This window comes from Mustela nivalis (assembly GCF_964662115.1).
Source record: "Mustela nivalis genome assembly, chromosome: 10".
NCBI lineage: Eukaryota > Metazoa > Chordata > Mammalia > Carnivora > Mustelidae > Mustela > Mustela nivalis.
This window is the reverse complement of record NC_139029.1, coordinates 46,701,105-46,717,271: the sequence shown is the minus strand read 5'-3', so window position 1 is coordinate 46,717,271 and position 16,167 is coordinate 46,701,105. Positions and strand designations below refer to the sequence as shown.

Here is a 16,167-nt window from a genome sequence, read left to right as displayed (position 1 = left end):
GATCGCCTTCAGCCTGAGGAGTTAACTCTCAGCCCCAAACCCATCTTTGCTTTTAAATTTGCACTTCCTCCTCCTCTCCCTTCTGCTCCTCATATAATATAAACATCCATGGATTCTCTCTGGACCCTACTACCACTATGTGGGCATCTCGGTGCAGTCAGGCCAACTTAGGTTTAAATTCTGGTTCAAATTCTGAAAAGCCATGTACATTGGACAAACCACATAAACTCTCTGAGTCTTCATTTCTTCATCCTAAAATGAAAATAATACAAGCACTTACCTAATACAAGTAATACAAGCACTTGATCTGAAGATTAACGAACTAGTAGTGTATGTTGAGTGGCTATAATGGGATTGTCATGTATTTAAATGCTCAGTAATATTATTTTTGCAACCATTGCAAATCATAGTTATTTCTCTTTTATTTATTTACTTACATATTTATGTATGGATTTATTTTTTATTAGAATTCAGTATTATATTATGTTAGTCACCATACTAGTCATCATTAGTTTTTGATATAGTGTTCCATGATTCATTGTTTGCGTATAACACCCAGTGCTCCATGCAATACATGCCCTCCTTAATGCCCATCATCAGGCTCACCCATCCCGCCACCCTCTCCCCTCTGAAACCCTCAGTTTGTTTCTCAGAGTCCACAGTCTCTCTCCTCCTCTGATTTCACCTCCTTCATTTTTCCATTTCCTTCTCCTAATGTCTTCCATGTTATTCCTTATGTTCCGCAAATAAGTGAAACCATATGATAATTGACTTTCTCTGCTTGACTTATTTCACTTAGCATAATCTCCTCCAGCCCCATCCATGTTGATGCAAAGAAGTTGGGTATTCATCCTTTCTGATGGCTCAGTAATATTCCATTGTGTATACTGACCACATCTTCTTTATCTACTCGTCTGTTAAAGGGCATCTCGGCTCTTTCCACAGTTTGGCTATTGTGAACATTGCTGCTATGGAGATTGGGGCAAATATGGCCCTTCTTTTCACTATATCTGTATCTTTGGGGTAAATAACCAGTAGTGCAATTCCCGGGTAGTGGGGTAGCTATATTTTCAATTTTTTGAGGAACCTCTACACTGTTATTTCTCTTTCCTATGAACTTCAAACAGCACTGATTCTTTGTAATATTCATTTGACATTTATTTATACACTAATTAGGTATGTTTCATATTTATGCAAATTTTATATGAATTTCTTAAAGCATGTTATAACAATATAATATCTATCTATCTATCATATATACACACACATAAAACCACACATATTATATATATAGTCTCACTGAATTTTCACAAAAGTGATACACCCTTGTGACAAACACCAAAATCAAAAAAACAAAAAAACAAAAAACAAAAAACCAGAATAGTACAGATACCATGGAAGGCCCTAGGGCTCCCTTCTGGGCTGTCTATTTCCCTAAAAAGGTAACCACTACATAGAAGCTATCAATCTGACTTCTAGAAGCAAGTTTATACCAGTTGGTGGGGCACCTGGGTGGCTCAGTGGGTTAAGCCTCTGCCTTCAGCCCAGGTCATGAGCTCAGGGTCCTGGGATCAAATCCCGCATCCAGTTCTCTGCTCAGCGGGGAGCCTACTTCTCCCTCCCTCTCTGCCTGACTCTCTGCCTACCTGTGATTTCTGTCTGTTGAATAAGTAAATAAAATATTTTTTTAAAAAGTTTATACCAGTCAGTATACACAATGGTCAGTATACACAGTATACACAAAAGTTTATACCAGTTTTTTAATAACTTTATTATTTGTGTTGTTTTGGGACAGCCAAATGAAATTAAATTTCTTGAGGTCAGAGATCATATGTTCTATGTCTTCTCTCATTGCAAGAATTATTTGTTAAATATACACTATTTGTTCTCACATTCCCACCTTGCTCTGTTATCATTTGACTGCACCTGTCTGGCAAATCCCAGCCTGGAATGAGTCTGACTCTCTCCTTCTCTGCATCTCCACAATGACGTCCAGGCAATCCTAGAGAAGAACATGCATCCTCTCACACTGAAGCCACAAAATTGTGGTCTCTAACCTTCATGGATACTTGTTCTGATCAGCTCTTCTCCACTCGTCATAGTGGTTATCTCAGGCCATCTGCCCTTAGTTCAGACTTCCTTCCCTAGTGCTCCCCCCTTGAGAGCCAACAGGTAAGCATATCTTCTATAACAAGATGAAAGGCAAGCTGTCACCTGATATACAAATAAACTTGCCTATAGCCTCACCTATCTCCCTACTACCCCCAATCTGAGATTTCATTTCTATCTCTGTTCTCTCAATGATACCCCATCTCCCTTTGTCAGTGTTCATCATATTTCATCAATAATGTCCTCTCTTTCCCTCTGGCCCAGTGGATTCTTAACCATTGGCATTTAATGTGTTGAAGTGCCCACAGTCCTTCAATATAACAATAAAACCCTATTTGAAACCCATATTGCACTCCAGTCACCAACCCCTCTCTCTCCTCTCTTGCAGCTAAACTTCTTCACAGAGATTATAATCCTGGTATTTGGTTTCTTGACTCCCTCTTTCCCCAACCCGCTTCAGTCTGGGGTTCACCTCCATTACCTCACAGAAGCACCTTTGTCAAGACGCTTGTCAGTGTCCTTAAGGCTTAATTCAATGGACGTTTTTCAGAACCCACATTTCTTTAGACCCTCTGATACTGCTGACAATGCCCTCTCTCTGGAAACATTCCTATGGTACTTTGCGTCCAAGACCCCATGCTTCTGATTCCCCTCTACTTTACTGAGAATTTCTTCTAAATCTCCTTTAGGGCTCTTCTTCTCTATGTAAACATAGGTGTTCCTCAGAGTTCTTTTTTTTTTTTTTTTTAAGACTTTTTTTCTGTCTATGCTGCCATGACCAAGAAGATTATTATAAAAAGTATACATACATTCAAATCATTGTCTGTGGTTTGGCTTTTTCAAATCAGTAAATACCAGAGTGACTGTTTTATGCTCAGATAATACTTTTTTTTAAATGGATCTTTTCCATTGCATCAGTACTAACAGCTAAAGTTTATAGAATACCTTCTATAGTTATATTGAAATTGACTTTCCTGATTTCAAAATAATATTTTATGTAAAAAACTTAGAATAATAATGTTAAAGATAGTATAGTAATATTCTGAGTTCTACTACCCAGAGAAACTTACTATTTACTTCTGGCATTTTTTTTACACATTTTTCTCACATAAACATATATATATTTTTTGCACATGCATCTTACATAGTTGAGATAATTATATTTTTCACTTATTTGTATAACTGGACATGTTTTTGTGTCATTAAAATTATTACTATTTTCGTAGCTTTATAAATTCGATCATATGAACACAAATGAAATGCTCAACATATTCACCTATTACTAAATACTTAGAGTTTGAAATTTTTCTTGTTCTATATTTTTACCCATAAAAAACAATCTTAAATATTGATTTAGTAGGTTAAACCATTACAACTTCCTGACTGACTCTTCAAATGTTTTGTCAGGTCACCCACTATATTAATTATGTCTATTTATATGGCCATTAGCATTTGACTTTCTTACTTCCAAAGACGTTTCCTAAATTTAAAATGATGTCTTATATACTTGTTTTGATTTGTGAGTCTTTAGTTATTAAACAAGGTTGAATCTTTTAAAAATTGTGCTATTTATTTGCATCTATTTGAATCATTCCTACAGTTTCTTTTTTCCTTTTCTTTTCTCTATTTAATATTAAACTTAAATGGAGGACTACTGAGAGAAAAAGAAGCCACAGGATGAGAGACACGGAGCAAGACTGCAGCTAGCAAACCCCCTTGACTGGAGGTCTTCTTCTAGTGGCCAACCCTAAAAATACCCATTAGATTTGTCAGTAAGATATGTGATAACCTGCAAGGTTCATTTTTTACACTGCCATTACTTACCTTAAGGATCTGAGAGGATTTGGATTCTCTTCATGAATATGAGGAAGAGGATAGAGTTAAACTCTGAGAAGATAACACAGTCTCTCTATAGTAAATGATTCATACAGATAATCAATGTGTACTCCTTCGTTCCACCATGCTGAGTTACCACTGTTCACACCACGAGACTCATACCTTCTGTTTCTTACGCCAGCCTAGTGTATGCAAGACTGCCCTGTGATTAACAAAGAATAAAACTGTTTCTTCACAGCAAGGAAAATGAGAACTTGAAGGCAGAACTCAAGCAGTACTCCAGAAATCCATGAATGGTGGTACAAGGCAGATGAGCACAGACTCCCCAGTTCCTACTTATCCTACTGATCAACAATTCAATCATGACCCAGAGGATAAGGAAGAAAGCAAGGACCCAGAGAACAATCAGAAACCAGAAAACAACCAGAAAGTCCTAAAAGGAGCACTCAGTAGCAGATTTCTGGATAGCAAAGGAGTGACAAATACCCAAACTTTCCTTGGTAGTTGACTAGGAAAATTCAGGATTAGGTTGGAAACAGATTCACACCACAGGCTCTTGTTCTATTGGTAATTATTATATTTTTCTTAAGATAGACTTGGAATTTGTTTCTTTTAAGTCCAAAACTAAATTTTTAGGTCATTTTGTATATTCCATCCTGGTTGACCACCAACCAAGTTGGCCAACCTACTCTATCGATGGCCATCTCAGTGATACTCATACAGCAACCTGAGTAAATGTACATGCAAATTCAGGGTGTGTTGGGTGGGGAAGGTTTGTCTGCTTTAACTTTACAGGAAGAGATCATTTATTTTCAAAATGCAATGCAACCATTCTACATATCAAAAAATTATCAGCCAAAAATCTTGACAGAAATATACATCTCTGTACTCTGTTAAAAATCAACCAAACAATCCACAACAAACTAACATGATAATGATAAATCTATATGATTAGTAATTTGTGATTAAAAGGAAAGAATAGCAGCAATTGAAAACTGGATCTGAATCAAAACAAAACTAATGATTCATTGATAACAAAGTACCATTTCCAAAAATTGCTGAAATTGCAATTAGACAGATACATAGAGTAGGAGTTTTGCAGTGCTGCCAAGCATTAAGTGACAGCCAAATATTTTAGTAGAATACTGAATTAGAGTCTGCAGTAAACTCTAACATAACTATTTTTAGTTTATAATTTTAATAGCCCTTGCTAAATCACTCAGATACTAGCTAGTCTTTAGTCATCTGAGAAAATAAAAGTCTATGGATTTGTGGTCTTTTGCTCATTAAGAATTCTGCAAAGCTTATAATTTAAAGTGGTTAATGGCCCCCCAGTGGACCTCAGACCATACTCTGCAAGGTCTAGTTGAATGTGGGTCCAGAAATGAAAGTATCTTGCCCAAAATGTCAGTGGCACAGCCTACACTGCAAGGTGAACCTTCGAAACCCCCAGTTAACGCATTCTTTTGACTTTTTTTTTTTTTAAGATTTTGCTTATTTATTTGGAGGAGAGAGAGAGAGAGCATGAGTAAGGGAAGGAGGGTGGGCAGAGGAAGAGGGAGAAGCAGGCTCTCTATTGAACAGGGAGCCCAACTCTGGGCTCCATCCCAGGGTCCTGGGATCATGACCTGGGTTACAGGCAGAGGATTAACTAACTGAGCCACTGAGGTGCTCCTTTTTTGCCTGTCTTACAAGTAGTTCTTGAATTTAAGGCCTGGTTGGAATAGGACATAGTACATCGGCAGAGGTAAAATGATCCATTCTGAACTTCTAAAGACATCTGAGTTTTTACATAATTTTGACTCTAGCTTTAATGTATTTGTTGTTACTCCCTAAGGATGACCTTGGTAATAATATTATAGTTATAAAACATTTTATTACTGCCTAAGTAATTTATGATTACTTCCAGGTAAATTTTAATATTTATTCCTTGGAATTAATCCTTTGCAGTAGAAACCGGTGTTTTTTGTATCACTATAGTATAGATGATAAAACCAAGGCTTAGAAAAGTTGAAGTCACTCTTAAGTGTAGAGATAAGATGTTTATCCAGGTTTTCTTCTCTAGTCCTTTCTTCCTTTTTTAAAAAATCATCTTTTTTACTATTAAGTATTGCATACTCATGTACAATTTTGGCAGATGGAGAATATAAATAAGAAGAAAAGAAAACTCAATGAAAGAAAAAATAATAATAATATTTCTTTCTCTCCTTTTCTCTATGCATAGATATAGAATAATTTTGTATATAGACTTCATTAGCCTGCTTGATTCATTTCATGTTAAGAAATTTCATCCTGGCTTCAAAAAATTCATACGAAGCATCATCTGGAAAGGCTATGAGAATCATACTCAGAGTGAACATTAAATAGCATTTACTATGTGCCGGGCACCATTCTAAGTTCTTTACATGTGTTGACTAACTTACTACTCCCAAGCACCCAAAGAAGTAAGAACTCTTATTGTCTTCAGTTCATAGATGACACAAATAAAAAACAAGGTCAAGCACCTTGCCCAGGTCAAAAGGCTGAGAAGTGGCAGAGCCATAACCAAAGACCAAATCCTAAATCCTTAATCACCAACTGTATTCATTCCGTTGTATGGCTATAACATGGCTCATTTGACTAATCCCTTAATGGTGGGCATTGAAGTCATTTATAGTTTTCCTCTTACAAACAGAAATTTCTTTCTTTTTTTTTTTTAAGAAATTTTTTTAAAGATTTTATTTATTTATTTGCCAGAGAGAGAGGGAGAGAGAGCGAGTGAGCACAGGCAGACAAAGAGGCAGGCAGAGGCAGAGGGAGAAGCAGGCTCCCTGCCGAGCAAGGAGCCCGATGTGGGACTCGATCCCAGGACCCTGGGATCATGACCCGAGCCGAAGGCAGCTGCTTAACCAACTGAGCCACCCAGGCGTCCCAGAAATTTCTTTCTTGATACTCCCTCTACCACATCAAGCTGCCCATTTCTGGTACATTCTGCATTTGCCATTATCATGGGCAGAATGTTCTTTGAGGAAGCTGTCCTTGGACCTCCAAGATCTGGATTCTTTGCTAGCTCTGTCCTGCCAGAGGGAGATGATTTGCCCCTCCCCTTCTACAACTTGATGAGGTTTCTTGTGGAAGACTCAGCAGAGCTGACACCCAGCCACCAAATACAGCAAGACCTCCTGGGAGGTGTGGGGCCTGACTAATTGGTTCTGTCTGCCGAGTGTGTGGTGCTGGCCTGCCAGATGGCAGCCACAGTTGCCTGGTATGGAGACCCTCATTACCACCTTGACTAAGTGGTAAATGGAATTCTGCTGCAGTGAAAGAAGCAAACCAATCAGAACTCCTTCTAGATCCTTCTCCCTCACACATAGATGAAAATAAGCCTTCCTGCCTGGGATGTAACAGGCAATCTGGACTGCCTGAATTTGTTCCAAAAGAAAAGTTGCTGATAAAGACTGAGCTAACGTGGGTGAGGACAGGCAAGTGTGAAACTCTTTTCTAAATTACAGATCAAATTTGAAGATCATCATTAGTTAGTAGGAGGTAAGTAAAGCTGAAAATGCTATGAGAACCCATGATTTCACGTGTCTGAGAACAGCAAGATATTTTAGAAATCAACAAGTACAAACCTTCACTTCAGAAATGAAGAAGGGGGAGCCCAGAGAGCTTAAATGATCAGTTTGAGGTCTCACGAGTCAAGTACCTGACTCGTCTCAACAGTAGCCCTACAATATTTTTACTCCAAATTCTGTACCTTATGTGTCTTTGAAAACACAAATACCATTTGTATTATTTCTCAAAAGAATCAGCTCAGCCTGCTCTCAGAAAATAAAAAAGAATGTGTGACTAGCTACAAACTCTGTAGCACGGTTTCAAAAATAAAATTAGAGTGTGTTTTTTGCATCTGGCAGCATGAAAATGAAAGTGTTAGTGCTTAAATTTTAATAATTATCGTAGTTGATGGGTTATGTGTTCTTTTCAAAGCACTTGTGTGTTTTATCTTGTTTGTTCTGCACAGTAGCCCTCTGAGATAGGTAGAGGCACATGATGTCATCCTCATTTCGTAAGTGAATAGACAGATGTCAAGGACATTGCCACTTGGCTGTGCATTGGTAGATTCACTAGGTTCAAAACAGAACCTTTTTTCTTGTTCTTTTTCTGTGATCTGTGGCTCTCAGAACAGTTTCAGTACTCTCCCAATTATTCCAGCAAGAACCCTGAGCATGCTTTCCTCTTCCCTCTCCCTGAGTCAAATATCCATTGATATTTGCCCTTTAAATTCTGCCCCCTATACCTCTCAAAATACCTTCTTACTTCTGCTTCATCTGCCATCAATCTAGTCAAACCACCATACTACTTCAACAAGATGATTTTAATTATCTTCAAACTGACTCTGCTTTTCTCTGCTTCCCTCTCTGTACTGGTCGGCTGTTACTACTACAGCGCAACAAATCACCCTAGCACTCAGTGGCTTATAACAATAAGCATTTGTGCTCCCAGCTCCAAATATGAGCTAAGATAGCTTTTGCTTTTTTTATATATATATTAGATTTTTCTCAGCTTGGTTTCAAATGGTAGATTTGGTTCAGGTCTGCTCTGTGTTTTTCTTATTGTTCTGAATCCAGGGGACTCCTCAATGCAAGTTGTTCTTATGGTAATGGAAACATTTCAAGAGGACAGACTCAACCACAAGTACATTTTAAGTCTTTGCTTATGTCATGTCCACTAACATCGAACCCATTGGCCAAGGCAAGCCACATGGCAAAGGACAATACCACTCAGGTAAGGATATATATATTCTGCCTCTTTTAGGAGGAACATCAAGATTACTCAAGTGTGGCCACTACTTAAAACACTTAAAACCACTATTTAATACTCTTTGCCCTAGCATAAAATGAAAATTCCTTGACCACCATTCCAACTCACTTCTATCCACTCTCTACTTCTCCCCTTATTCACCCTTCCCTAAACAACCTACATTTCCCCAATAGAGTTCTGTTCCATTTTAACTTCTAGGCTTTGCCAATGCTATTCCTTTAGTATGAAAATTTCCCTTCATCTTCATTTAACTCCTAATTATACCAGGGGTTCAATTTAGATATCAGCTCTACCAAGAAGCATCATTGTCCGATTGCCAAAATAAGTGTTTTTCATAAGGTAATCATAAATCAGTCTGTACATTCCCTTACAGCAGTTGTTGCTATACTATTAAAATGGGTCGTTTCTTCTAATATAACATTGTGTGTCAATTGTGCTCAAAAATGAATTAAAAAATTCAAAAGCAGTGGTGTGAAGTAGGGGCTAATATCTCTATTTTATAGGTGAGAAAACTGAGATACAGTGACATTAAGAAACTTGCCAATGCTCATACAACCAGTCGAATATTGGTGGGTCTAGGATGTGAACCTAAGTTGTCTGGATCCACCACACCCATGTTTCCCAATCTCTTTTTCATTATTGGACCTCACCACTTAGGAGAAAAGGAAAACTCTCCCTAAAGAGAGAGGCATTAAATAACAAGAAACACTGTTTTGTTGAGTAGAGTTGAACTTTGAAGCACTAGAAACCACTGTAATATTTTAGAAATATTTGCCCCAAAGAAACAATCTTTACCACACTTAAGGGTAATATTTAGAAAAATGTGTGCATTGGGACACCTGGGTGGCTCAGTCAGTTAAGCAACAGATTCTTGGCTTCAAATCAGGTCATGATCTCAGGGTCCTAGGATCAAGCCCCCGCATCGGGCTCTGTGCTCAGCTGGGAAGGCTGCATAAGGATGCCGTCTCTCTCCCTCTCCCAATACCCCTCCCCTGATCACATTCTCTCTCTCTCAAGTAAATAAATGAAAAAAAAAAAATGTATGCATTACACTATAATGCTTCTCATAAACACATAATTTATGGTAAAACTTCTTGAAAATACTTGCAAATAAGTGAATAGGTCTTTTATAAATTTAAAAAAAAAAAAAAGGATTCCTTGTCTCCTTCCACAAGTCTGTAAATCTCCTGAAAATAAGAATTTTCTTCTTCACTTTTGTTTCCAAAATGGTTCTCTCTATATATTAACCCAAAGCCAACATTCTATTAATTGACAAATGCTAGAGGCTTTCACATTGGAGTCTGGAAGAAGTCAAGGATATCTGTTATTTCCACTGTTCTTTAATATTATGTTGGAAGTATTGGCCAAAGTAATTAAACAAAAGAAAACAATTATAGGCATAATAATTAGAAGGGAAGAGGAAAAACTATTTTCAGATGGTAAGATTATACATATAAAATTTCAAAACAGATTATGAAGAAACTACTAAAACACTAAGAGAATTTGGCAAAAACATGATTTTATCATCAACATATACAAATCAGTGTCCCTCACATATATAAACAAAAACTAGTTAGGACAAAAGATAGAAGACAGCATTTATAATAACAAAGCATAATTAAATTAACTAAAAAAATAAATAAATCAAATGAATAGCCAAACATAACAAGAAATGTCCAAAACTTTATGAGAAAAAAAATAAAACTCTCCTAAAAGACACAAGAGTAGATTTGAACAACAGAAAGGTATAGTATGTTCTTATACTGAAAAAAGTTTACATCATCAATCTCTATCATAATTCCAATGGCTTCTTTTTGAAGAAATATAAACCCATCCTAAAATTCATATGGAATCTCAAGGGACCCTGAAGATCCAAAGTAAACCTGAAAAAGAAGGTACTACAAAGGTACAATAATAAAACCATTATGGTACTGTCATAAAGACAGATATAGAGACCAACAGATTAGATAGGGTCCATAATAAATCCTCATATACATGGTCAAATGATTTTTTTAACAAGGGTACCAAGATGATTCAATGGGAAAAAGATGGTCTTTTCAAGAAATGGCATTGGAAAAACTGGATGTCCATATACAAAGTTTGCAGTTGGACCCTTATCTAATACCAAATACAAAAATTAACTGAAAATGGATCCATGACTTAAAATATAAGATGTAAAATGATAAAACTCTTAGAAGAAATATCTTCAGATTGAAGACAAAATCTTCAGATTGGACCTGACAGTGATTTTTTGGATATGACCCCAAAAGCATAGGCACCAAAATAAAAAATTGACAAATTGGGTTTTATGCAAATTAATTTAAAAAAAAAAGTTGTGTCCACAATACACAGTTGATTGTAAAAAGGCAATCCACATGTTGGGAGAAAGTACTGGCAAATACCATATCTGATGTGAGATTACTATTCAGAATACATAGAGAACTCCAAAGCTAAACCACCAAAAAAGAAGCAATCTGATTCAAAAATCAGCAAGGACCTGAATAGACATTTCTTTAAAGATTTAAAAATGGACAGTAAGCACATGGAAAGATATTCAACATCACTAATTAGGGAATGCAAATCAAAAGTACAATGAGATACCACTTGACACCCATTAGGATAGCTACAAACATAGAAGACAAAAAAAAAAAAAAACAGAAAACAACAAATGTTAGCTGGGATACGGATTCATTGGAAACTTTGTGCATTCTTGCTGGAAATGTAAAGTGGTATAACTGTTGTGGAAAACAGTATGGTGGCTTCTCAAAAATTTTTTAAAAATTAAAAACTTAATTACCATATCATCCATTTCATCCACTCAAAAGAATTGAAAGGAGGGTTACATATCCATGTGCTTAGTAGCATTATTCACAGTAGCTAAAATGGGGAAGCCACCCAAGTATTCATCAAAGGTAAGTAGGTAAGCAAAATCTGGGGTATAGGCACATGATGGAATGTTATCCAGCCTTACAAAGGAAGGAAACTCTGACACATGTTATAAAATGGATGAACCTTGAGGACAGTAGGCCTGTTCCAAAGAGTTTCCATAGGCAAACTCTATGTAATTCCACTTACAAAAGATACTAAGAGTAGTCAAATCCTAGAAACAGAAAGTAGAAGAGTGGCTGCCAGGGACTTGGGTAAGGAGGGAATAGGTAGTTTTTGTTGAATGGGTATAGATATTCAGTTTTGTGTGATGAAAAGAGCCATGGGGATGTATGGTGGGGGGGGGTGGACAATAGGAATGTACTTAATCCCAATGAACTGCACTCTCAGATATGTATATATATATATTTTTTTTTTAAGTTTTTCTTTCTTTCTTTTTTTTTTTATTTTAACTGTGTTAATAGATGCATGGTAGCAGAAATGACTTTAAACAATTTAAATATATAGTTTCAAATTAAGAGACCCATGTAAATTGGATTTTTTTTTGTTCTAGTTTTTAGTGAACAGCAAATTAATCTGATACTGTTTTTCACTTCACTGCTTCCAGATGTTTCTACCTTCCATAACTTTACAATCACTGGAACTTCCCTGCTTTCTGACTTTCCTGGAAGTCAGATATGTATATTTTTACACATACATATTTTTTATGTTTTTATGTTATGTATATTTTACCACAATAAAAAAAAATCTTGAAAAAAGTTAACATAATCAATCCTCCTTAAGGTAATTTTTAAATTTAATGTGATTCCAATAAAAATGGTACTATATTTTTGTTTCATTTTCTTTTGGAACTAGTCAAATTGATTAAATGTTAATTTGAAATAACAGTCAGGAAAGAAGAGTCAGGAATAGAAGAGAAATGGGTGTAGGGCTAGCCTTAACAAATACAAAACACAAAATCTCTGTATCTAAAAGAAAATGATTTGGGCCCAGGGATAGATAGGAGACTACAGAATTGAAAAGAAATATCAACAAACAGACTCAATGGCATATTACAGTTTTGCATATAATAAAGAGAATTGCAAATTTGTAGAGAAAAGATGGACTTTTTAATAAATAATACTGGAATTATTGGATAGCCACAGAGAAAATTTTAAATTGGGCCTCTCATATATTGTACATATATATGATATACACTGGGATATATTCCAAATGGACCAGAGGCTGAAATATAAAAAAATAAATTTACACAATAGTACAAGAAAATGGATGATTTCCTCTGTAATCCAAGATAAGGGGAAATTTCTCAACTGTGACTCAAAATGCAGATACAATAAGAAAAAATGTGTTAATTTTGACTAGCCATATGTGGCCAGAACCACTGTGTACAAAGTATACATACATACCTGACAAACTGAAGAAAAAAATCGGCAATTTATATCATAAATATATCCCTAGCATATAGCATCTTCTATCAAAAAGAAAAAAGAAAAAAAGATAGTAAACTATTAGAAAAATGGGCAAAACATATGGAGAGTTCACAGCAAGATAAATGTACATGGTCCTTAAGCATATCAAAAAATATAGCGTTGCTCTTAATAAAAGGAACATAAATTAACACCACCCTGAGATATAATTTCTCACAATTACATTGGCAAAAATCCAGAAAATTGACAACATACTTTGTTAGGAGGTAGAAGAAATTTAAAGTAGAAAACTACTTTGGCAGAAAATTTGGCAATAATTAGCAAAACTACATATGCATTTATTTGTTGACATGAAAAATCTCACTTTCAGAAATCTATCCGAAGGATAAACTGGAAAAAATGTGAAAAGATTTATGCAGAAAGTATTCATTGTAACATTATTTGTTACAAAATATATATATATATATAAAGACCTAAATTCTCATCCATAAGGGATTGGTTGAATAAATTACAGTACATCCACACAGAGTATTTTAAAACTTTAAGAAGGAATGAGGAATATCACAAGGAAATAGTGTGAGAGTATATGAATATCACTGTGTATCATTGTATGGAGTAATCTAGCTAGATACAGCATTAACTAAATGAAAGCAAGGTGAAAAAAAATACAGACTATGCTTCGAGGTATCTATCTATTATCTATCTGTCTGTCTGTCTGTCTATTGTCTATCTATCCTCTATCTATTATTTATGTTTTTCAAAATGAAGGAATTAATAAAAAGGATTTTTTAAAGTGATTATCTCCTGGAGATAAAGGGAAAATGTTGGAAGGATCAAAAACAGAAATAACTCATCTCTGAATTATTCGTTTTTCTAGATTTGGCTTTGGAATCACATAAATATTTCACATAAATCTAAAACAAATTTTAAAAAATTCCTAAAAATCAAAAACAAAATAAGTCTCTGTTAGTTATCTATTGCTGAATAACAAATTGTCCCAAAACATAGCTACATAAATCAATATAATAACCATGTATCATCTTGCACTATATCTGAGGGACAAGAATCCAGGAGGAGCTTAAATGAGTGCTTCTAGCTCAAGGTCTCCCCTGAAATATCACTCCAAATGTTGGCCAGGAATACATTCACCTGAAAGCTTGACCACAGCACGAAGATGCACTTCTCTGCTTATTTGAGTGGCTATTGATAGAGGCCTCAGCTACTTGCTAACTGTTGCCAGAGGTAACAGTCTTTTTTGTACTGGGGCCTCTCCATAGGGCTACTCAAGACATGGTATCTGGCATCCCATAGATGAGTTATGCTGGAAAGGAAGACAGAGAGATGTGCGCACCCAACCATAGCAATAAGCCCAATCTCTGTAATAACCTAATCTCAGAAGTGACATGTGATACTCCAATATTATACTGGTTACAGAGATAATCCCCATGAGATGTGGTGGGGGGAGGACCACACAAGAACATGAGCCCTAGGAGGCAGGGACTACTTAGAGCCACCCTGGAGGCTGGGTACCACATGGACCTATGTACTCACTGAAAATAAAATCAAAGAGAATGAAACTATTGTAAATGATTTTTTTAAAGAGGTATTTATTTATTTGAGAGAGAGTGTGCACGTGAGCCAGAGGAGGGTCAGAGGGAGAGAGAGAGGGACTCCCCGCTGAGCGTAGAGCCTGATTCAGGGCTCTATCTCACAACTCTGATCTTACAGCCCTGAGATCATGACCAGAGCCAAAATGAAGAGTCAGAGCCTTAAGGAACTGAACCACCCAGGCACCCCAAAATGATTTTAAAACACAATGACTTCACTGTGTGTCTCTAATGGGATGTATACCCTGAGGAAAATATTTTTTGAAAAACTGTCTCCAAGTGTTTTCAGTAACTGTTATGTTGACATTGTTATTGTGTGTATGTATTGTAGAATAAAGCAAATGAGTCATTATATTGGTGGTTTTAGATCTGGGATTTCTAGTGTAGGAGAAATGAAATATAGATATAGTATTGATGAGCTTTTAAAAAACCCCAAAGTCCTAACATTTGAATTGGGAATATCAGTATGAACTAAGAAAATAGATTTCCTAACTTTGTTCACTGGAAAAAACACAGAAACAATGACCAACCCTATAACAACGAGTACTTGAGTACCTGCATCGTGTTTGGTAAATTCTGAAGGCTGATCCCAGCTTTGAGCTAGAAAATCTATTAATACCAAAAGCAGTAAAGATAACCAACACCACTTTTTGTCAAAAAAAAGATTTGGAATCTAATTTAAAATGGCTCTCACTACAAACAAACAATCAAAAAAACAATCAAAAAACTCAAACCACTTATATTTGGCTATCAATAAAACAATATATACAATTATAGTGATATAAACACATTATATATATTTAAATCTCTACCTTTATAGTGATTCTTAAGAAAAGAAAATAACAAAAGCTTATTGGTCACCTCTGAAGAATACTAGGGAACAAACTACTTTTAAAACTGTTCAATCAAAGGAGCATTTATTGTTTTCCTTTTCTATACAAACTGTATTTTAGATAATAGTTAATGAGGGCAGTTTCTCTGGAGAATAGTATTCCAATTAATCTATTAATAAAGGAAGACTTATAATGGGATAAAAATATCATCATTTCCAAAATTCTTTTTTTTTATTAATTTTTTATTTTTTATAAACATATATTTTTATCCCCACGGGTACAGGTCTGTGAATCACCAGGTTTACACACTTCACAGCACTCACCCAAGCACATACCCTCCCCAATGTCCATAATCCCACCCCCTTCTCCCAAATTCTAATGAAAAAAATAAAAATTAAAAAAAAAACAAATGGACTAAAGCAATGAGTAATCAGCACCTATGAAAAGAAAGACAACCTGACAGCATTTGTTCACATGAGGCAATGTACCAGCTATGTAAAGATCTTACTTAAAACAATTGAACTTGAAGAAGATCAAGACCCTAGTTCTGGCTATTATTTTACAATAAATAATGTGAAAGTTTGTTGAAAAACAAAGAAATACAGGCAACAAAATCCAGACCATGGAAAATTTTATAGGGCAGACAACACAGCTTCTTCAACAAATAAA

General features: G+C 35.7%; 1 protein-coding gene across 1 annotated transcript in view; it reads left to right on the top strand.

Annotated features, from left to right (window-relative positions):
- Positions 1 to 16,167, top strand: part of LOC309843217 (uncharacterized protein C1orf87) — a gene marked incomplete at both ends in the record, with an annotated part of 87,809 nt that overhangs the window by 16,121 nt on the left and 55,521 nt on the right. The window contains 2 exon segments of the mRNA XM_082688559.1: positions 4,184 to 4,206; positions 4,209 to 4,420. Of these exon segments, the coding sequence (XP_082544685.1) occupies positions 4,184 to 4,206; positions 4,209 to 4,420 (235 nt within the window).